This window comes from Sciurus carolinensis, chromosome 2 (genome assembly GCF_902686445.1).
Source record: "Sciurus carolinensis chromosome 2, mSciCar1.2, whole genome shotgun sequence".
Lineage (NCBI taxonomy): Eukaryota > Metazoa > Chordata > Mammalia > Rodentia > Sciuridae > Sciurus > Sciurus carolinensis.
In genome coordinates this window covers 131,600,211-131,625,075 of record NC_062214.1, presented here as the reverse complement: position 1 = coordinate 131,625,075, position 24,865 = coordinate 131,600,211, and the positions used below count along the sequence as shown (strand labels likewise).

The 24,865-nt window shown below is 35.2% G+C and overlaps 1 protein-coding gene across 2 annotated transcripts in view; it reads left to right on the top strand.

The window, feature by feature from the left end:
• Positions 1-22,778, top strand: part of Prkd1 (protein kinase D1) — a 325,642-nt gene extending 302,864 nt beyond the window's left edge. For both annotated transcript variants that reach the window (XM_047540758.1, XM_047540759.1), the window contains 2 exons: positions 21,419-21,504; positions 22,276-22,778. In XM_047540758.1, coding sequence (XP_047396714.1) covers positions 21,419-21,504; positions 22,276-22,494 — 305 coding nt within the window. In that variant the 3' untranslated portion in view covers positions 22,495-22,778. The remainder of the gene's footprint in view (positions 1-21,418; positions 21,505-22,275) is intronic.
• The last annotated feature ends 2,087 nt before the right edge of the window (positions 22,779-24,865 follow it).

The window sequence follows — 24,865 nt, the reverse complement described above, 5'->3', positions numbered from 1 at the left end:
TTGATGCAATGTGGTGTGTGTATTTACAAATACAGAAATAGGAACATTTGTATTAAGAGGTAAATGAAACAACCAGAATGAACTTGTTCATATTTCTATGTAGTTTTTTTAAATGTATAATTATTTATATACTGATATAATTATAATGAATCTTTAGTAAAGGTTTACTTACCATGTACCTGGGTTTGTATTAAGCATTTTTAAAGTATTATCAACACAAGAACTTTATGACATTGATATTTTAGTGTGCAAATTTTAGTATGCATCATGTTTTATTTGGCCATTTTCTTGGAAGTTTGGGGTTGTTTCTGTTTGTTCAGTATTAGAACATCCTTATATGTATGATTTCTATATGTATCTATTATGACTTCTTAGGATAGATTAACTGGGCAGTGTCGCATTAAGGTTTCTACTTAATAAATACTTCCATCCTCTTAAAGGAAAATAGTTTTTTAAAAAATAGCAGGGACTGATGAGGGCAAAGAAAATGACTTATTCAATGTTTTTGAAAGGTGTTCCTCAGTAAAGATGCTTTGCAGTTTATATAATTCTCATAAAAATTCCATAAGTTTTATTTTATTATACATGTAATTCAAATAAGAAAACTGAAATTAAAAAAAAATGATGCTGTAAATTAAAATTACAAACCCGTCAGGGGCAGGACCAGAGCTCATGCCAGCGATCTGAACATGCATCATTTCACTATTTCTGCTTTCTTATTGTTTCTGTGCAACATCTAGTCCAGAGGCTAATACCTGCATAGATTGACCTCTCTTATTTGAAGCCTGTTACTCCATGTATTGGTATAGAAATGGGAAGCGGGTATATCAACTGCCTAATGTAGACTAAGTTGTTAGATATCTAGTATTGATGGCAAGAGCTATCCATTGTCAGAGCTTTAAGTTACCATTAGCAACAACCTTTAATGTCCTCTAATTACTTGTAATTATAGCAAGGTGGATGTATCTTAAAGGAATTTGTGGCCTTCAAAAGAGCTATCATTTGTGCCAAAGGAACAATTAAATATTTAGGATGATTCAACAAAGATGAAAGTGAAGTATAATTATATTTCTTTTCTAGAAGACAGAAAAGAAGGTGTTATCAGATAACCTGTGACCAGTACTCTTGTTAGCAAACATCTCCTTTAAATAGAGCTAACCCTCCTGCTTAATGCCTTTAATCCAGCAATCCAGCAAAACGACTTGATCCCTTTTTACAGACCGCATATCAGAATAATCTTGAAGTCAATTTAACTTTTTTCTGTCATTGTCACTGGTAATAGAAACCAAAGGCCTAGGTTTCTGTGGCTCAAAACATTAGTTGGGAAATCACAACCTACATACATCATAGGTAACATGAAAGTAGAAAAGAGAACATAAAATATGCTTCCAAGAACTTGAAAGCTAGTTGAGGAGATGAGTTACACAAATTTGGAAAAATAAAAATTTATTTTCTTGAATTGTCAGATAGGTATGAAAACAGGGTCTCTAAGTTCAGAGGAGGGACAATCACTGTGGACTTGGCTGGTCAAAACTGCATTTTCATATAAGATGGATCTTATGCCAAGTCACCAGAGAATGGGAAGGAAGAGGCATAGCATTTTAGTAAGAGGGAATGATACAGGATAATTCAAAAGGATAATTCAGAATTATATTTGATCAGGAAATACACATTTTTCTTGGCTATAGAAGTGTCAAAATTTTTCTTCCCACTCAAAATGATGTGGAGACCAGCTCAGGTGGAAAATAAAGCCCTCCTCTTTCTAAAGAATTCAGTTTGGGTTTGGTTATTAATTGACCTCTCTCCTCAGGGCCTCCTCTGCCTCATCCTTTCCTTTGAGGCATGAGAGCTGTACTAATAGCTGGTTGAAGCGTTGGAAAAATATCTACCTGCTACTCCGTGAACAGAACTCATAAAAAAAGAATTTAGTGAAAATTTAAATTATACAATAATGTCAACTGAGGGATTACAAAAGTAGTTATTAGCCCAAGTACTATTGCACTATCTTATCAACAAGTGATTCCTTGATTATATGTTATAATGGGATTGGTACTAAATAATCTTAAGCATGCAGGAACTGGAAAATACACAAGCACAACTAGTATCTGGCAAGGGTGGTCATAATTGTATTAGATCAATTTTTAGTCTCAGTGTACTTTAAACCACACCAGAAACACAAAGAATCCAGATACAGGGAAATCGAAATCTAGGTCCCACTATAACTCTGAAGTCTAAGATCAAGGTCAGTAGTCCAGCAATGTGATATCTAGCCCTATCTGCCATTCTAATTAGTCACCACCTATCTTTTTGGACTTCACCTCCTCTAATATATGATGGAATCATGATTCCTGTCTAGATAGTGAGGTTGCAATCAAAATTGAATGAGACAAAGAATGTGAGAGGCATTTATAAAGGCAGGTGTGGGGTCAGCCAAGGATTTGAATTGGGAGGAGGACAGCAGAACATTAAGCTAAGCAGTTGCCCTGGCTGGTAGCCAAGAATTGATTGTGTAATTTTAGAAACTAAGTGCAAACTAATATGCCTGTTTTCATGGTGTTCTTCATACATAATGCTAGGTGTACTTTTTTTTTAATTTATTTTTTATTGTAAACAAATGGCGTACAACTTATTTCTCTGTACATGAAGTAGAGGCATACCATTTGTGTAATCATACATTTACATAGGGTAATGGTTTTGCTTCATTCTGTTATTTTTTTCCTTCCTCCCTACCCCTCAAACCCCTTTTTTCCCTCTATACAGTCCCTCCTTCCTTCATTCTTGCCTCCCTCCCACCCCTCATTATGCATCATCATCCATTTATCAGCAAAATCATTTGTCCTTTGGTTTTTTGAGATTGGCTTATCTCACTTAGCATGATATTCTCCAATTGTGAAAAAACAAAAGAAAATGTAGAAGTCTTTGTAGCATAAATAGATGTGTCAGTATGAAAAATATGCCTTTGGCATGCAATTTTTTCTGTTAGTGTAGACATGGATTTGATATAATATAATAACTTTGTATTGTGGTACTTTATCTTCACACAAGAATTCTTTGATAAGTAATTTGTTTTAATCTTTGTATTAGAGAGAAATCAGAAAGGTTTATCTAAGGTCATACAGTGACCTTGAAATTAAGGGCTTGACCCTGAAATCATTTATTTGTTCCCTTCTTTACACTTTGCATTATTGTACCAATGAGACCTTATTTCTTATGGATTGATATTTAGGAAACTATGGGTTTTTATATTCATTACTTATTCTTGCCATGATAATATAATAAATACCAGCATCATGAAGACATACTTACTAATAATCTATCAGTGAATTAATCAGGTCTATTGTGTTTAAACAACAGAAACCTAGCTCAACAAATAAGATAATTTATTGACTCACACAATTGAGAAATCCAAGAGATAATCCTTATGATTCATTGGGATCCTGAAGTTCAAGTGTTATGTTTCTCCACCTCTCTTTGCTTTAAGATCACTTCCTTCTCAGGCAGACTCTTCATGTGGTACAAATTCATACCCAGCAGCTCAGGTTTACCTGCTACTTATTGTTGTCCATGATCTCAGAATGGAAGAGTGATCATCTCCCTGTAGTCACAGATTCTCTGAAAGGAGCATCTTGGCTATGCTTGAATCTCATAGTATCCTGAGAACAATCACACTGTCGCCCCAGAAGATTGGCTCTGATTGACCCTATGGATGATGATGAGTCCCCTTTAGTTAGGAGAGAGGAAGTTCCTACAGGGAAAAGATGCTAGGCCAACAGCAAATGCAAAATCATTAATTGGTGTCCATTATAAAAACAGGTTATTTTTGCACACATAAAACAAGATATGACTTGAAAAATGAGAGAAAATTTGAAGGAACCTAAAAGTTTAGCAAATATTATAAGTAAAATGGAGATAGTAAAATTAATTAAAATTTTAAGGAAAAATTAAAATATTGGTAACCAAAACTTTTATAGTATTTGCCCTATAATGAAGCACTAAACACTTTATGTGCATGAATTCATTTAACCATCCTTAAATTTTGAATAAATACTATTATTGTTTCATTTTAACGATAAGGAAATGTAGGCATAGAGGTTTGTCTGAGTGGGACCAGGTTCCTATCAGCTGGTTCCAGAGTAAATGCTTTTATCTAAACGCTTACAGACTCTTGACTATCCTTCTAATGCATTTAGCTATCCTGTCACATTAATTTTTAAAATGATTTCACTAAGTGTACAGCTAGAGAAGCAATGCAATTTGTAACAATCTCTAAAAATCCTGGGAAACAGGATCATGTTCTGATAAAGAACTGAGTGCAGAGTGCTACCATTTAGTATCTTGGTGACCTCACCCAAGTTACTTACTCTCTTAGAACAGTTTTCTAACCTGAATATGGTGATATTAATTACTACCTCACCAGATTATTATTAAATGAGATTCCACTTCAAAATGCTTACAACAGTGATTAGCAGAACTGCATTAGCTTAAATACCTTGATTGCTTTTTATTTCCCAGCCACTTTACATATTCTGTTCTTCTTTTATCTATCATTCTAGCATGCTTATATTTATTTTTGTATATGAATGAACACATATATAACTATTTATAAAGATATAACTATATTTACATGTACTCACCTATAGCTGATATTATAATAACACTATGAAATTACATGTAACTGAGTCCATATACCCATCTTATTCAGTTATGCATATATGGCTATATAAAAATATATAGGTATTTATATGCACACACACATATACAAACAAAATAATTCAGCATGAATCATGAATATAGTTACACAAGAGGAGACTCTAGCTCCTCAGGGGGACAGTGTTTGTGATGGTGTCAGTTTATTCTAAGGCAGTGCTGGGGGTTCCGCTGTGTTTCATTTCATCATTGTAACATCTGGATGACCATTTTTTATTAACTGATATGTCCATCAATGCTTGTCAGTAATTAGACATGACCTCGCTGTCACCTCCAGCATTATCTCATTCCATCCATCGGCTAACTTTCTGAGTTCCTTGATAGGACTTGTGCACTCATTTAAAAATATTCACTTGGTTTGGCTAATTTACTTACCTTACAGAAAGAGCAACCCTTTGTCATTTAAATAGTTTTTTACATAACCAGGTGAAACTACAGCTTACTGTAGAAGAAATTATAGCTTACTTGATCATTTACCAGTATGCCCCTTCTTCCTTTGCATCATTTAAAGTTCTGAAAGAACAAGAGAGAAATCAGGGTATCCTCCATGTACATCACAGCTGCTACATTTTTTAAATTATTATTTTTTCTACCTATTTTATTATGACAGTAGAATGCATTTCTACTCATTGTACACAAATGGAGCACAATTTTGATTTCTCTGGTAGTACACAATGCAGAGCCCCACCGTTCATGCAATCATACATGTACATAGGGTAATAATGTCTCATTTCACCGTCGTTTGCACCCCCATACCCCCACTGATCCCCTCACTTCCCTCTGCCCAAAGTTCCTCCATTCTTCCCTTGCCCCCCATTATGTATCAGTACCCACATATCAGAGAAAACATTTGAGCTTTGGTGTTTTGGAATTGGCTTATTTCACTTAGCATGATATTCTCCAGTTCCATTCATTTACCTGCAAATGCCATAATTTCATTCTTATTTAAGGCTGAGTAATATTCCATTGTGTATATATACCACAGTTTCTTTATCCATTTATCCATTGAAGGGCATCTAGGTTAGTTCCATAGTTTATTGTGAAATGAGCTGCTATAAACATTGACTTGGCTATATCACTGTCATACCCTGATTTTAATCACTTTGGGCACAGACTGACGAGTGGGATACCTGCATCAAATGGTAGTTGCATTCCAAGTTTTCTAAAGAATCTCCATAGTGCTTTCCAGAGTGGTTGCACCAATTTGCAGTCCCACCAGCAATGTATGAGTGTACCTTTTCCCCCACATCCTTGCCAACACTTATTGTTGCTTGTATTCTTGGTAATTGCCATTCTGACTGAAGTGAGATGAAATCTTAGAGTAGTTTTGATTTGCATTGCTAGAAATTGAACATTTTTTCATATATTTGTTGACCAATTGTATATCTTCTGTAAAGTGTCTACTCAGTTCCTTTGCCTGTTTATTGATTGGGTTATTTGTTTTTTGGTGTTAAGTTTTTTGAGTTCTTGGAATATCCTGAAGATTACGGCTCTATCTGATGTGTGTGTGATAAAGATTTTCTCCCATTCTGTAAACTCTCTTTTCATGTTATTAATTGTTTCCTTTGCTGAGAAGAAGCTTTTTAGTTTGAATCCATTCCATGTATTGATTCTTTTGATTTTATTTCTTGCACTTTAGGAGTCTTGTTAAGGAAATTGGGTCCTAAGCTGACATGATGAAGATTTGGGCCTACTTTTTCTTCTGTTAAGTGAAGGGTCTCTTCTGGTCTAATTCCTAGGTCCTTGATCCACTTTGAGTTGAGTTTTGTGCAGGGTGAGAGATAGGGGTTTCATTTCATTTTGCTGCATATGGGTTTCCAGTTTTCCCAGTACCATTTGTTGAAGAGGCTATTTTTTCTCCATATATTCTAGACATCTTTGTCTAATATGAGATAACTATATTTATGTGCGTTTGTCTCTGTGTCTTCTATTCTGTACCATTGGTCTACATGTCTATTTTGGTGCCAAAATCATGCTGGTTTTGTTGCTCTATCTCTGTATAGTTTAAAGTCTGGTATTGTGATGCCTCCTGCTTCACTCTTCTTGCTAAGGATTGCTTTGGTTATTCTGGATCTGTTATTTTTCCAAGTGAATTTCATGATTGCCTTTTCTAGTTCTATGAATAATGTCATTGGAATTTTAATGGAAATTGCATTAAATCTGTATAATACTTTTGGTAGTATGGCCATTTTGACAATATTAATCTGCCTATCCAAGAACTTAGAAGATCTTTCCATCTTCTAAGGTTTTCTTTAATTTCTTTCTTTAGTGTTCTGTAGTTTTCATTGTAGAAGTCTTTCACCTGTTTTGTTAGTTTGATTCCCAATTATTTTATTTCATTTTTTTTGAGGCTATTGTGAATGGTGTAGTTTTCCTAATTTCTCCTTCAGAGGCTTCATCATTGATATATAGAAGTACATTTGATTTATGGTGTTGATTTTATATCCTGATACTTTGATGAATTCATTTATTAGTTCCAACAGTTTTCTGGTGGAATTTTTGGAACCTCTAAATATAGAATCATGTTGTCAGCAAATAGTGATAGTTTGAGTTCTCTCTCTCTCTCTCTCTCTCTCTCTCTCTCTCTCTCTCTCTCTTCTTTTTCCTATTCATATCCCTTTATTTTATTTCTTCTGTCTGATTGCTCTGGCTAGAGTTTCAAGGACCAGGTTGAATGGAAGTGGTGAAAGAGGGTATCCCTGTCTTTTTTCATTTTTTAGAGGATATACTTTTCAATTTTTCTACATTTAGAATGATGTTGGATTTGGGCTTAGCATAGATCCCTTTTGCAATGTTTAGTTGTGGTCCTACTATCCCTAGCTTTTCTAGTGTTTTGAACATAAAGGGGTGATGTATTTTGTCAAATGCTTTTTCTACATGTCTTGAGATGATCATGTGATTCTTGTTTTTAAGTCTATTGATGTGATGAATTGCATTTGTTGATTTCCATACGTTGAATCAAACAACTAGTACATTTTTAGAGTGAATATCAGATATTACCTTTAAAACCCCAGGAAAATTGCAAGCAAAACTATCGCTTAAGAAGTAGATGACAGTGGTGAAGATCATAAAATGAGAAATGGAGAAAACAAAACAAAACTAACAAATAGTTGAAACATAAATATTTGTAAGGCAAGGAATTCCTAATAATTTTGCTAAAGAATCTCTTTGATTATGGCTCATTTTAAACCTGTCATGGCCTGCTCTAGATCTATAGTGGGCAATTTTAACCTTGGCATGCCAACAGGTAATTAGAGGAGCTATTTTAAAATGAAGGCTCCCTGGTTCCACACCTGTAAACTGCTATCCTACACTGAGAATGCAAGTTCATGAATCAGCCTTTCAAAAATGCTGCTTTAGAGTTCAGACTCCCTGAAAGACCTGCCAGTTCACAGTCCTCTAAAACAATCTTTGAATTAAGTCCCTGATATTGAAATGGAGAAAAAGTATAAAATTCCTCTCATTCCTAACATCTTTTTACATCCAAATTATCTTTTTGATCAGCTAAATAAGACCAGGACATGTTCTTTTTTTCAAAATGTTAGATGTATTTCAATACAGATGGCCATGAAAATAGTAAGATTAGAAAAGAAAGTGCGGCATCTTTTGTCAAAAAGAACGAAAAAAAATGTATAAAATTCAGGGCATTACTAAAAGTTGTATAATACAGAATTGAGTAAGGCATGTGTTATGATTTTGAGCTATTGAAGCAATGTAGGAAAAGAGAATCCCTATAACATTTAAACTCTCATTGAGATGACATAGTTGTAGATTCAGGGTTCTAGGTAATAGCTACAGGGAAGGGTTATTACCTAGAGTTCATCCATTCATAATAATTATGTATAAATTATTTCACACAATGCTTAATAAGTTTAGATAACATTTAAACCAAACATGTCTGACTTAATTATAATTATGCAAAAGATAGTAAATAATGGAACCTCCATAACACTAGGAATAAGGAGTACAAGAAGAGATGAAGAGAATTTTAAGAGCCCTAACTTCCAGAGTTCATGTGAGATACTGCCTGTGTGGATGGATAGAGTTATATCAATTCACAGGTGTCATTTAATATTCAATTTACTTTAAAGTTAAGAATTTGAAATAAATGTTACATATATTATCAACATTTACTGTATCTGTTTAGCTAGGCATATATCTGCCTAATATTGTGTGTCTGGCATTGATCTAAGTTATAAAGGTTGCCAGTACAATAATTTAATGTACTTAAATTAATTGGGAGGGTGAAGAGGATGGAAAATAAGGTAGAGAAAACTAAAATGAAAAATTCATTATCTTTAATGGAAGGAATCACCTATGATAAAGGACCAGTTAGTTTTACTTTGATTTCTAAACATAGGGACTAGTATTTTGTAAAATATGTTTTTAATGTGACAGCAATGTAAATGAGTACAAAGTTTCCAGAGACATAGTCTCACTTTCTGTACTTACCTTATCATAGATCAATAACAAAAAATTCACAGAATGGCACTGATCCATGGACCACACTTAAGTAGCACTAGTTAAAGTTAGTTAATCAAGCCTAAGAGATACAGCATTTATTATTCAGCAGTATACTGGTAATGAGAAGAAATATTTAAAATAGGTATTCTCTAAATAGTGGGTCAAAGATGAGATGAGAGGTTTTTATTTTTTTGCTTTGAACTCTCTTACTGATTTAGATCTTTTCCCAGGTGCTTATGATAACTTTTATAAAAACCAATGCAAATAAATAAAAGACATGAAGTTAAAGAAGAATCCAGGAATAATGGAGTACCTTTTGCATAATTGTAATTCTTCCATGCATGGTCTAAAAGTTAAAAAAAATTAAATAAAATATTAAATTAATATTAAATTTTAAATAAGTATTATGTATAAATGTAGTTCATTGAAGAGCTTTAAGATTTCATTTCCTTTTGAATAACACCATCACTACAGTGTGACTGAGAAGTTGAAGATGTTATCTTAAGTCTCTAAACCTATATGTCCACACAAAGAAGAATTTTCCATATGAAAGCCAAATAAATTCTTTCTTTACATTCCTTCATTGCTCAGAATCACAACACATTTCTTAAGTGATTATTGTCCATGTATGACGATTGTACAGCTTTTGTTTTCCTCAGAGTTTACTCTTTGAGGAAGAGAAGTGACACAGTGAACTAAATGATGTAGACTGGTGTAGTTAGTGAAAGTAACATATATTTTGTTTCATTGTGAGTCATTTCATTAAGAGATTGTTTACAGACTTGCAGTAATGGAGAGGAGAGCACTTGCTAGAATAACAATACATTTCCATCATGATGTGTTCATTTAGAGGTGTATAGTAGATTCGAGGAAGGTTAGTAATGGGCCATGGAGATCAACAGAGAAATTACTACTTTTTCTCCTTCTGAATTTTGATATTCCTTTATATGCCATTAAGGAAGCAAGCAGGCAGTAATCAACACAGAGGCAGCCTCGGAAATTGTCTCAAGATAAGCCCCGACCCCTGCAGGCAGAAGGTCATTTTCTGTGTTCACAGGTGAAGTCTGAAGAAGCACCTATTCCCCAGTCACCTGCTGTGTTGTTACTGCTCAGTTTCAGAGTCACATGGTTAGTTGGTATTCTCAAGAATTAAGACCAGACAGGAAACCTCAGCATACCATATATAAAAAGGGAAAAAAAAAAAAAAAAAGAAAAAAATAAGAAGAAAGGAAATGTATTAATCCAAAAGCTTGTTTATACTGCAAAATTAATTATCCTTGTGATGGTGTACCTGTGATTAGGTTCCCTCATGTGTTTGCTCTGACAGCTTCAATGGTAGTATTTATACCTTTTCTTTTCCCTGAGAAGCGCAGGTATAATTTATTCTTCCAGTTTATCTCAGTTATCAGCTGTACAGTATAGAATATAGGGTATCTCAAGATACAGAATGACTATAATAACCACTAAATTTATCAAAACATCCAAATTTTATTTTAAAAGCAATTTTTTTTGCATTCAACTTGATAAATTCAAATAAAATTGGTCACAAGTGTGTTTTTCCCCCAGAAATTGGAGATTGAAAAATACAGCCAGTACAAACACAAAGAAAAGCTAAATAAAAGCCTAGCACCATTACCACATGGTATGTTTTCAAAATCCAACAGTGTTCCAGAATGCTAAATACTTAAGTTGGAAGTAGCACTTTGCCATGAAAAGGAACCAGCTGTAGGTCCCTCTTTCACTACATATTGTTCAAAACAAAAAATAACCCCATTGAAAATAAGCCTCGGGTAGATGAGACCCAGAAATCCAATGCATTGAGAAACAAAAGAAAGACAATTGTCATTTTAATAATTAAACTGTGTTTGTAACAGTTTATGAGGCTTGCAGATCCAGCAAGCCTGCTGAATATTAATGAATAGATTGATTTGTCAACATATTAACACCACTGTCAGACATAACAGCACGCAGGAGAGGCGTGGGGACTAGCCAGTGAAGTACTTAAAAATGCTGACTGGGTGCCAGGAAATTTAATCACAATTGATAAGTAAAGTGAATGATGTGGGTCAGAGCCTCCATGGGGATTTAACATTTTAAACAATCTCAACTTAAAATTCTGGAATTAATTGAATTGTGTTCAATGTTTTTTTTGTTGTTGTTGTTAAAAAAAAATCATCATATTCTTTCATCAGGGCTTTAAAGTTATGAGTCAAAAGCATTTGACTACTTGAAAAATATCTACCTGTAGGTTGAATTGTGTGTGTGTGTGTGTGTGTGAATATTTTATAATCCAGTGAGGTAATATCTGAAACCATTGCCCACTAGGAAAGTAATCATCTATTTTGATAACAAGTAAAACACAATTAATGGGGACATTTCTAATATGTGACAATTCGTAGAGAGAAACTGCTCAGTTTTAACAAGAACATTGCCATTGTAAATACTCAAAAGTTGACTTTTTATTTGCGCCCCAAATTGAAATATGTTCTTATATATTCCAACCATAAGGTTAAAATTGCACTTCTGAATATAAATTACATCTGAATATATGGGGAAATGTTTGACTAGAAGATTGGGAATGATTAAGTATTTGATGAGTTTGCTTCTTTCCACAAAAAACAAAACAGAATAATATTTCAAAATACAGGATATTAAACATCTTATCGAACCCTTATCTCGCTCCTCAGTACCAATCTACTGAGCAATTATCCAGAATATTCTTAAATTGCTGCAGTGATGGAAAATACACAATTTTATGAGTATCCCAATTTCTTCTTAATCCAGCCCTATTCCAGTAAGCAAAAGTATCTCTAGTATTTATTTCCCACTGGTGGAACAAACCCAACCCCTTTTTCAAATAAAGGCTCATCTGAAAGCAGCCATCACGTTTCCCCAGGCCCCTGTTCTCCTGGGCAGTCAGTTTTCCCTCAGACTCCTGTTTACTCTGATTCAAACCGGATTCTCTGTGCCTCTGTTCTTTTTAAATCAAACCTCGAAAAGGGTCTGATTTAGGGTTCAACAAATCTAATTGAGAGTAATGCGAAGACACCACTTCCCTCATTATAATGCATATTTCTTTTAACATGGCGTAAAGTAAAGTTTGGGAGGCAAGAGGTGGACATATCAAATTCACTGTGGATTTAAAAACCTGAATTTTTTCTTATATATGTTGTTGATAAGGCAGATTTTCCAATTCTGTATTTACATCTTCTGGGGGGTAGTGGGAGTACTTAGTTTCATTTGTCTCTGTTAAAATGTTATCATGATGGGCCCATTGCTCCAGACTGTATTTATTTGGGGAATTACTTGTGTAATCCAACTTACTTGATCTTCCCATCAGCATCTTCTGAGTCAAAGTTATCCTGAAGACTTCCGGTGTCTTCATTCCAGAATACTGAACAAGATGGGATTGATAACAGATACCTTTCTTTGTGCTTAAGTACCTTTCTCTGTATTTAGATCTGTCCAAGTATTGGACAGCATTACACTAGTTAAGTTCCTCTTCCAGTGTTCACATATTCCCTGGCTACTCAAAATCTGGTCTATAGACCAGTAATATTGGCAATGCCTGGGCACCATTAAAGATAGATTCTCAGAGCCAGGTGTGGTGGTGGATGCCTATCATCCCTTTGCCTTGAGGGGCTAAGGCAGGAGAATGGCAAGTTTGAGAGCAACCTCAGCAACTTAGCAAGGCCCTCAGCAACTAAGACCCTATCTCAAAATAAAATAAATATATAAATAAAAAAGGGCTGGGGATGTAGTTCAGTGGTTAAGTGACCCTAAATTCAATCCCCAGTACCATAAAAAAAGATGGACTCTGAGGTTCCTCTCCAGATCTACTCAATCAGAATCTTTAGTTTAAGATTCCCAAACTGTTATTTACATGTTTGATAAAATTTGGGACATAGCATAGTTGTACTGGACTCTAGCTGCACATATTAGAAACCCTGTGACTTTCTATAATGACCAATACCTGGAGGCTTCTCCCCTAAAGATTTTCACTTGACCTGTGTTTTTCAGTATTTAAAAATGAAACTCAAAGATATTTCAAATATGGTGACAATCAAAAAGAAAAAAATCTACCTAATCTTCATCAGAATAACATAAATATATTTTTATTTCTACTTTAAATGCTGAATCAGTTGGACATCAGTTTGACTTGTGTGTGCTTGTGTTGAAACAATTCATAATGTCCTAGACTGTGTTGCCAGTCGTCAGAAAGAAATGAAATTGAATATCAAGCAAAAGAGTAACCATTGATAGAATGACTTTATGCAGAGGAAAGAACTGAAAAAGGAAAGACACCAGCTCAAGTCTCTAAAGGTCTTGCACTTCATTGGATTCCGGTAATTGACTCAGGAACGAGTGAGATGATGGTTTCCAGTGGCCTTGCTTGCTGCTGGCAGCCTCTGGTTTCAGCCCCTGAGAGGAGCGTCCCAGTTAGTGTTGCTGGGCAACGGCATGCTGGGTTGAGAGCAGGAATGTGAAGGGTTGCAAAACGATTTTTAAAATAAACACACAACTTACCATCAGCATGAAACAAACCAAAGGGAAAGAAGTACTGAGCACTGCCCTGCAGCAGTGAACCTGAAACCAATGGGAAAAAAGAAAACACTGGCTCAAAGGCAAAGAGCCTGGCAGTTAATTGGTGATGGCTTCATCCAAAGAACGATAGTTCTGATATGGTATCAATTTGAAGATGTGGACCTGAATAATTTAGGGGTGGAAAGAAGACAGAATGGAAGAGAATAAAACAAGGAAAGTCCTAGATCTGGACAAAAGAGATCAGTCCCATGGTGTCACAAGCAATCTCCCTTCTGCAAAATAACATTATCTGTATTGCAATATTCTCAGCATCATTCTGATTTTCTGATAATCCTATCTATGGTATCTTACATTTTGTAGAGTTGTGATTCCCTATCATCCAGGAATATTTATAACCAAAATATATAATCCATATGCACACAATATGGGTATTAAGATTTAGAGCTGAGAAAAATGCCATTTAAATTTCTAATTACTGTATCAAAGCTACCAAATTCTATTCAGTAAGCATTTCTCTAATGCATTAAAATTTAGATGCATTTTATTTTAAAGGTTTATGAAATTTATATGTAAAAGTGAATACCCAAGCTATGTGACCTCATAGGAACTAAAAATCAAGTGGGGAGACACAGGCAAGAAATAATAAAAGTAGAAGTAGAATGTGACTGACAGGTGTGACTTAAGGAACCCACTAAGTATTCAGTGTCTATTCACTTTCTTTTTGTAGGATTTTCTACAAGGTTTGGATACCCTCTAGTTAAGTCACAGCAAGGATACATGTAAAGGTACATACACTCACACACACACACACACACACACACACACACACAAAACCTGTTGTGTCCACACACTTGGTATTTGCTTTGAAATGGAGAATAACTGCAGTATAGTTTATATAATTTCAAAGATTATTCTGTTTGATATGAGAAGAAAATGGAATTTATACAATTATACTCTAATGGAACATTTCTTTTCATATGAAAACATAAAGCCCACAGCACCTGCATATACTATTTAATTGTGTCTTGTTATGGTATCCATATGCATCTAGAAAATAAGCTGCATAGAATTTCAGGTCCCCTAACATTTGCTAAAAATCCCATTCTACTCAGAGAGAATTTTGATAAGATTTTATCTTTATTTTCCTGACATGCTAGTCTATTAATGGATGGGGTAAAGAAGAAAAATGCTGTGTATGCAGAGGGGAGGGAAATAACTGTTAGCCAAGTGTTCATTGCAGCAAAAAAGAAAAAAAGCAATTTCCATATTTTCTTAATTTATAAGAGATAGCATGAATCCATGGCTAGAGATATTTTAGAAGCACAAAGGTCCGGGCCCCTGGGATGGTTGCAGAGGAAGACAGCCCAACCCAGGTGGTAGTTGTAGATTGAGGGGAACCTCTAGGAGGGCAACTGAACAGCGAGACGTCCCCACAGAGTGAGTCTTCCCGACCGGGGGAGGTTTTCCCACAGGGACGGTAAAACCAGAGACACAGGCACAAACAGGCCTTACCTCAGCCCGCAGTCTAGTTCCCCATTGGATGACCATTGGTCAACAAGTGGAGGCACCTCTGCCCACTAGCAGGGAATATACGCCACCTGAGGGTCACCACCCCTAAAGAGGCAGCTTCTTCGTGGAGCTCTGCATTATCAACCTCCTCCAAGACTTCAGGCTACTGAAGGATAAGAGGGGATATACTAGCAATCTTCAGGGACATTATAAGTTGATAGAGGAAATCTATCTTAATATAGATCTTAATGACCCACTGATTCCTGAACAATATGAGAAAACAAGGGAAGAAAATGCCCCAAACAAATCTAGATGTTACATCAATAAATCCAACGACAGCATGGCAGAAGAAATGACAGAAAGGGAGTTCAGAATGTACATAGTTTATGCTCATGAGGAGAAAATTTAAAAATTAAAATTGGCATCATACAATAGTTTAAAACATTCCAATAAGAAAGGAAAATGAGAGTCTTCTTATGTTGTCCTGATAAAACTGTTTAGGGTTAGTCAAGACACATATCAGTTCTTTTTTTTCTTTTTTTTTTTTTTTGTATTTTTTTTGTTTATTTATTTATTTTTAACGTTTACATAGGGTAATGATGTTTATTTTTTTTCCCTTCCCCCCACCCCTCCCACCCCTCTTTTCCCTCTATACAGTCCTTCTTTCCTTCATTCTTACCGCTCTCCTTAGCCTAACTCTAAACCTAACCCTAAACCTAATGCTAACCCCTCCCAACCCCCATTATATGTCCTCATCCGCTTATCAGCGAGATCATTCGTCCTTTAGTTTTTTGAGATTGGCTTATCTCACTTAGCATACTAGGCATATCAGTTCTTAATACTAATTATTCCACCAATCTGACAATCCTGTTTAAGGATTAGATTTAGAACAATTTCTAAATAAGATGGAAGAAAGAGATTGAGCCTAAGGATGAAAATTTAAAAAAAATAGTGGCCAGAGTAATATTAGGAAGACTGACTTCCAGAATAAATAGGCCGATACCATCAGAAAATAATCATCCCACTCTTTGAATAAAGGTGAGGTATTTGCTACAAAGAGAAGGAAGCTCCAGCCATTGCCTGTTTCACTCCTGTTTTCTTTGGGGGTAGGCCCTTCACCTGAGACAATAAGGATGGGGAACCCCAGAGGGTGGAGCAGTTTTGACTCTATCCCAAACCCAGCTGTTCAAAATGGATCTGCTTAATGCCCAAAAGGACTGGCCCTGGCAGTTGTTGCAGTATACCTCACCCCATGAAACCCAGGTTTGGAGATAATATTTTTGCTATTTTTGTAGAAAGAGGTACAGGATACCCAGAATGTCTGAGGCATTCTCTGCTTCCCAAGTATCCCTTTCTCATAGGCTCCAGATTCCTCATGAGCTCTGGGTCTTGAGGAGTTCCAAGTGACCTGGGGTTTCTGTATTCTACCTCTCCCCTTTTGGCACCAGCATCCTGTTCTGCTGCTCTGCCAGCATGCCACCTTTCCATCTGACATTCCATTTTGCATCCCTTTCCTTTCTTTCATGTTTCCCATAGCCAGACTGTGTTGCCCTTCTCCTTTGCTCTGTGTTTGAGAGGATTTCACAGAATAACCCAATTTTCTGTCTCTTCCATTTTCTCTGCTCTCTCTCTCACAGTTCCTAACACCTTCTAGATCAGAATTGTGATTTTTGATTTTTATTTTGGAACTGCAGTTAAGGTACCAGTTGGACTTCTTTTTTGTGTTATTTACTTACTTACTTTTTCTTTTGTCAGCTTTCTCCTGGGACTGCTGTGGCTGGTCCATTTTTACTAGTCTTACTGTTTCTTTACTACTGACTTGCCTTGGATACGTTATTCTACATAGGACAGTCTCTTCTGGGAGTTAACACCTAAGGGAACATGAAAGTATCACAGAAGGTCACTTTGTAAGAGCCATAAGGTGGATGAAAACTGAGTTATTAGAGAAGCTAACAGGTATGCTTTTAAAGCCACTGTAATTTTTAATAAACCATGGATAAAGTGAGAAAGATACAAGGATAATTAAGACAGACCAAATTTGTCTGAAATTCTTAATGGGAGAAAGAATGGATCCTGGAATCATTCAACAAGAAGCTTAGTATTTTCTCCTGAAAAAATCCTTGAATGAAGAATTGAATAGATGGCTTGAATGCATTAAATGTCAGTATTAATTAAAATTAGTTTACTGAGAATATATTATTCTAGAATAACTGAATCTTTTTAAGTAGGATTGTCAGATTGGTGGAATAACTAATAATAAGGATTGATATGTCTTGACTATAATAAAACATTTGAATAAAAAATACTCCTACAATAGACTTTGGAGGAGATGATAAAATATGGACTGGGTAGGAATATTCCTAGGAGGAAACATTGCTTGTTTGAAGTCTTGCTCAAAGAGTAATTATTGGGCCTGGCATTTGGGAGTGTGATCTTTTATAGAGTCAGCAAGCCCTATGTTTATGCCTTATCCTGATAAAAAAGGCACTACTACATTGATTATTACATAGCAGAGGGGCTTATTCAGTGTGGATATGGCAGAAGCTAGGAGGATGAGCACCTCTGATATGAGGGGATCACGTCACATTCAGAATAGTCTTTGGGTGCTAAAATGCAGACTATAGTCACAAAGATACACAGATACATACACACAAACAAATCTCTGCATTCACATACATAAAAGTGTGAAAACATAATTACTAAGAATTTAATGTTCATGATTAGAAAACAGTTTTTAAATAGTTAATATTTGACATTATTTTCAGTTAATAATAAAGACAGTGGTATAACATGGCTGCTGTCTGCCATAGGATGTAAAATCACAGGCTTTGAAGTCAGGTGCCCTGAGTTTCAACCTCAGCTCAATTGCCTAGTATTGCCTGATATTGACTGAGTTACTTGAACTTTTGAAGCTTCAGTTTCTCTTTCCTATAAAATGGAGATTAAAATAATAATTATTTTCATATTAGGACTATATAAGAATATGAATATATATTCATTTTATGTATAAATATTATACATAAATATATATATATGAATATATATTTTCATTATGAGGACTACATAAGAATATGAATGTAAAATTTTTGAAGACTAAAAAACCCTCAATCCTAAGACATGAATACTATCTGTGTGTATAAATCAAATTGGCAGTTAACAGTTAAGGCAATTCTGGTCAAGATCTATGAATTTTAGCAGGGACATTGAAAAATAAAGCTAGTGAATATTAAAATAAGGCTCTACAGGAAGATTGAGGGGTCTAAAAGGCAACTAAAGGAACTGTTGAAGTTAAGGGGAAGGGGATCACTATGTCAGATTTGAAGAGCTGTCACGTAGAATAGAGTCAAGCTTTCCAATTCATCTATAACATAAATATGACCAATGAGGATAAGTTATAAAATAAAAACATTTTTTCTTTGAGTAGAATATTTAAGGTCAGAGATTTAAGATGGTACATTTTGTCCTATAATTCATGGTGTGAGGAGCATGGATGTGCTTCTTTTGCTTTTGTAAGTAAATCGGGAGATTTTCAGGGCCAGGTTTTTATCATTTATCAATAACTTTGTGTGTGCATCTGTGTGTGGTACCTGGGGATCAAATCCAGGGCTTCACACATGCTAGGCAGGTGCTCTACCACTGAGCCACCTTATGCCCAGCCCTATCATTAACTTTATATTTCCCAGTTACCAACAGCAATTATTAGGTATAATTTGGTGAATGAACAAATTAGAAATGAGTGATTAATACATATAAGTGAGGAAGTCTTATAACATGGATTTTGTAGCAGCCTAGACATGGCCAATAATGAGAACATTGTAAGAAAGAAAACTGTAGCATCTCTTTTTCAAAATGGGTTTAGCCAAAGGCATTTTGGATGGTGCAGTTAATGCTGGGTTGAAGGAAACTCAATTTATTAGAAGGATTTTTTGAGAGTTCCAGGAACAGGAATGAGTAGAATGGAATGCTCAAGTACCAGTGATGGACCTGCTTTCCAAGTAGCACCACGGTCCCAACATTTAACCACAGGTTTCCACATGTAATCAATTATTGCTATTTTCTGCTGCCAAGAGTCACGGAATGTATTTATATGCAGACATTTATGCACACACACACACACACACACACACACACACACACACTATGTCCCCTTTAATTCTCTCCTTATGTCCTAACCTGTCTTCTCTTAGAGGTACAAGCCTTTGCCTTGCTGTTCTTATTCAGTCCTCAGGGTGTTTGTGGCTTAGTTAGACTGATGATTGTGTGTCTCATTTGGAAGAACGATTTTTTCATCTTCCCATATTCCGTTCCTTTCAGACACTCTTCGTTTCTCCTCTAGTAGTAGTTCCCTCCCCATTAGGTACTGTGGCTCACCGTTGGTACCCATTTGGGCACAAACCAGACCTTTTGTTGAGTTACTGTACTCCTACCTTCCTAATTATAGAATTCAAAGCAGAATGCGTGAATTAATAACGTGTATTTATTCCCTGCAGTGTCTGGGGAAGCGTAATGCTGTAGCATGCTTACAGAGGCACATAAGCTCTCCCTTTGCCCCTCATCCTCCATTTTTGCTGTATGATTCCACAGCAGCAAGAATGGAAGGTGCACTTTACTCACCAGTGAGTAAATCATATGAATGGATGTTTTAAAGTACATGCCCAACACACAGTTCACTGAGAGAACTCTACTTTCAAAAGCACCCTGAGAACACATGCTTGGAATTTGAAATTGTACTAAGTACTATGTTTCTCCAGGTATCCAAGCTGAAGCAGGACTATATAGGCATAGATGACATTTAAATGTGTGCTGTTGCATTTAATTTCTCCAATTAAGGACTCTTTAGAGTTTGATTCTAACAGCCTTTCAGTGCGGGCAAATAGCACCAGTGAAATCCAATGAGAGATTATCAAAAGACTGTAGGAATCGCTTCTCTTTATTGATAACAGGGAGGATTCTGATTGAATGAAGCAGTCTTTGTTCTTCTGGACTTATGCAGCAGGCTGTATTTTCATGTCCATACAGGTTGTTGTAGGCCAAACAGTGGTGTCAAAGCTGTCTGGTTCAGGACATGGGTCTGGGAAAGTTTGGGGATTGATTCTCAGTTTTTTTTTTAAAAAATCAGCTACCTACTTAAGATTTTTTTTTTTAAGAAACATCTATCTTTCAGACCTAATGCTCAAAATAGATTAAAGGTGAGAATTAACTCTCTGAAATATAAATGCTTTCATTATTTTGGCATATTTTTCTTAATTCTTTTGGGGAAGAAAATGATAAAAAGAAAGAAAGACATGTTGAAGTTATTATAAGAGTGAGTGGGAAGTGTAAGGTAATGACTTAATAATGAACTGCTAATGATGTAGGCTGAAAATATAATTTCCAGAAGGGATGAGTGAGAACTCTGTCACATGGTAGTATAGGCAAATAGGATACTTTGTAGACAAGGTAACTAACAAGAGGAGTCACTTTTTCTTCCTAAATTTCATGCATCAGCACTCCAACCAGAGGCAGAGTATTAGACTAGATGAATTATGATTTTGATCCCTCAGTGAATAATTCTTTTTAGGCTTCTTTTCTATCTTCCCTCAGAAAATCAATAAAGACTTATGTAATTCCAATCTATTGGTTATTTTTTAAAGCAAAAGCAAAGTGACAGAAATAAAAGTGTTTTTCTCTTGGACATTAATTTAGGCTTCAAGTTTATCCTCAGTCGTGACCCAAGTTATGCTAGATTTCCCCATTTACATACAATGTCCAGATGTCTATAACTTACCTCAAGACCATAAAGTTCAGTATGTGCATCCAATTATAACAAAATTAGTAAATGCTTTCTCTTTAACATTAGTTTTATCCTTACATTGATGCAAGGCATACTTAATTTATGTCTATTTAAACAAAATTCCTATGACAGGAAAAAATAAGAGTAGACCCATTGAAATTCATATATTCACAATATACTCTGATACTTCTTCCTCCACAAGTATTTCCAGCTTCATATTTTTAGTATCCAAATCAAAATGAAGGGAAAGGTTTTAGAATTCTCAAGTGGAATTTTTTTTTTTTCAGGTGCTAGCGCCTTTTGTCACTACGCTGCATGTAACTTTGTAAAAAATAACAGATGTGAAATATACTGTAAATTAATTATACATTTGTTCCATAGCTTTCATCTGTTTTTACCAATGATTAAAATTTTTTTCAGCCATCGATCTTATCAATAATTTGCTGCAAGTAAAAATGAGAAAACGCTATAGTGTGGATAAGACCCTGAGTCACCCATGGCTACAGGTAAAAATCAATCATTGATTTTTCTCAGTTGAATGAGCTTCCAATTTTATAAGATTTTGATATTAAGTGTAGAAATATTTTGTCATATCAATTTCTTTGCCAAAATGCATGCAGTTTCTTAGGATTTAATAACAATTTAATATTTCTAAAACTTTCAACCAGGAAAATTTGATGAGGGAGACACATACACACACACACATGCACACACACAATAAAAAGTGCCAAGGATCATAACAGAACTCAGAGGACCAGATTTCAAAAGCATCTGTATGTGTAATCCTGATAAATGTCCAAATAGATAGCCATCTGGTCATGCACTGTGTCATTTGGAAGCTGTATTTTTAAATCCTAGGATATTATGCACAAATACAAATACATGACACATATGAAGTGTATGGACATGCTTGTGTTCTCTTAAATATTTACTCCCATTGAACTTAAAGTTTAGAAAAATGATACTCTGAAATATTAAAGGATTATTTGTAGGCATTAAATTTCAAAAGAATGCCAACATTCATAATTGCTTGACTCTGAGTATTAATTGCCCATACTTTGATCCATGGTATCATATAAACACTGTGTATTTTTGAGGGGTAAGCAAATAGGATGGCCTTGGTGCTGAGGTTACTTGAGGATTCACGATGAATGGTAACAGCACTGTTATTGTGGGAAAGGAGGAGTAGCTCATAGATTGTGAAAACTGACAACATATGAAACAGCATGTTGAGTTGTAACGGTCTCTAGGGTAATATTTTGGAATTTTTTCTTCAGGACTATCAGACCTGGTTAGATTTACGAGAGTTGGAATGCAAAATTGGGGAACGCTATATCACCCACGAAAGCGATGACTCCAGGTGGGAGCAGTATGCAGGCGAGCAGGGGCTGCAGTATCCCGCACACCTGATCAGCTCAAGTGCTAGCCACAGTGACAGTCCTGAGACGGAAGAAAGAGAGATGAAAGCCCTCAGTGAGCGTGTCAGCATCCTCTGAGTTTCATCCCCTATAATCTGTCAAAACACTGTGGAATTAATAAATACATACGGTCAGGTTTAACATTTGCCTTGCAGAACTGCCATTATTTTCTGTCAGATGAGAACAAAGCTGTTAAACTGTTAGCACTGTTGATGTATCTGAGTTGCCAAGACAAATCAACAGAAGCATTTGTATTTTGTGTGACCAACTGTGTTGTATTAACAAAAGTTCCCTGAAACACTAAACTTGTTATTGTGAATGATTCATGTTATATTTAATGCATTAAACCTGTCTCCACTGTGCCTTTGCAAATCAGTGTTTTTCTTACTGGAGCCTCTTTTTGATAAGAGAAAGAATCTGTCCATGATATAGTTCTGTTTGATGTGTCCCATTGGTGTTATCATAGTAAGCAAACTCTTGAAGAGTAGATTATAACCAGTGTTCTATGAACAATTCAAACTCACATGGAAAAACAAACGATGGGGGAGAGGGGATATGATACCCTAAGATAAAAATGCATGGAAGTTTTACCGTATGATTTCAAATCAAATCCTGGTGTGCCTCAGTATATTTAAACTCAAATAAGTGCACCCAGGCATGCAGAGCCGACTGCTCTTAAGCCTAAATGCCTTAGAAATGTAAACTGCTCTATATACCAGATATGTTTCTCCCTTTCTTATAATACCCTGCTGTACTGTGGAAAATCAGCAGCTAAGCAACCCTTTTGTCTTTTATGTATTTTTCAATAACAACAAATAAATATTCTTGTCAAAATATGTGTCCATCTGATTGAATTAATTTTATTTATGGTCCATAGCAGTGTTTTCAGGTCAAATGGGTACAGGATATCTGCTCAAAAAGCAGAAAAAAAGTTTTATAATCTAGAAATTAGCGTGATCTACTCTGAAGTGGTGAAGGTATTGTGCAAAGTATAGTGATACCTTTCTGTCTTGTATTATCTAACTTCCACTCGAGTGGAAGGTTATCCAAAGGAAAAATGACCAAAATCAAACAGGAACTTGGAAGCATAAAAGGAGTACTGCAATGTTAATTTCAATGTGGCTTCCTGATTCTGTCAGTTTGACCCAGAAGTTTGTAAGAATGTAAGTTTCTTTCCATATGACTTAAACAAGATGGTTCTATGGTGGACTACAAAAACACACAAAGATTAAAAAATAATCCTTAGGAGAAAGCCAACTCAGATGAGGTTCTATAACCTAGAGGAGAGAAAGCTGACATGGGACCTAATAGAATTTTAAGTGTATGGAGTATGTGAGTTGTTTTATTTCTTAGGAGGATAGTGGTATGCTATGTAACAGAAAAAGAAGTTATTAACATCTGGAAGAACAAGTGTTGGGAAATACTTGAATATGTAAATTAAGTGTGTTAAGACTACAGACTGTACATCCTAGTGAAGCAAGTCAAAAGCAAAGCCATAGGCTGGGGTTGTAGCTCAGTGGTAGAGCACTTGCCTAGCATGTGTGAGGCACTGGGTTCAATCATCAGCACCATATAAAAAATAAATAATGGTATTGTGTTCATCTACAACTTAAAAAATAATAATAAGACAAGCAAAGCCATCCTACATGGAAAAAAAAAAAAAAAGACTACAGACAGTACCTTTTCTATAACAAGAGACTGAAGTAAGCAAATTCAGGAAGGGGAAAAAGATGTGAAATCATATAAAGTCCTTCCCTCTTAGTATGCACATAGTATATGTTAAGAGCACCACAATTTAAATTATAATGATGCATATTAAATTTATATGCCTCCATTTATCAGCTGTAATATATAATGTAATCAGTAAATTCTTGTTTGTTATAGAATCCTAAAAGGATTATAGACTATGAAACTCTGGTAATGTGACCTGTATGTTATAGAAGATCCCAGAGTCCTTGATGATTAGGAATAAGACCTTAATGCAAGTTACTCTAAATTATAAAAACATATACAAGTCAATTATTCACAGAGCAAAAATTTATTGAACTTCTGTTTGACATAGTTCTTTGATAGACTTAAGATTTTTAAGTGTGAATTAGACATGTTCCCCATTCAAAGGATCTTCTTTAAATAGAAAGAAATAAAATTAATTACTGACATTTTTAGAAAATTATATGTAAAGGTATCAAACATCTTACAGAACAGTTAAGAATGGAGGAAGACACTCAACAGGGTGATTTTGAACAAGGTTTGAAAAACTCGTAGTATACACCAGGTTAAAAGTAGGATATTTTAAAAAAAAAAAAAGGAACAAAAAACCTGAAAATCAAAGAATACTGTTATAGAAACAAAACTATTTCTTTGTAGCAAGAGAATAAAGAAAAGAGAGAACTGGCGATGTACATCCAATAGATATCTGTAGAGGTCTAGATTCAGAGGCTTTTGTATG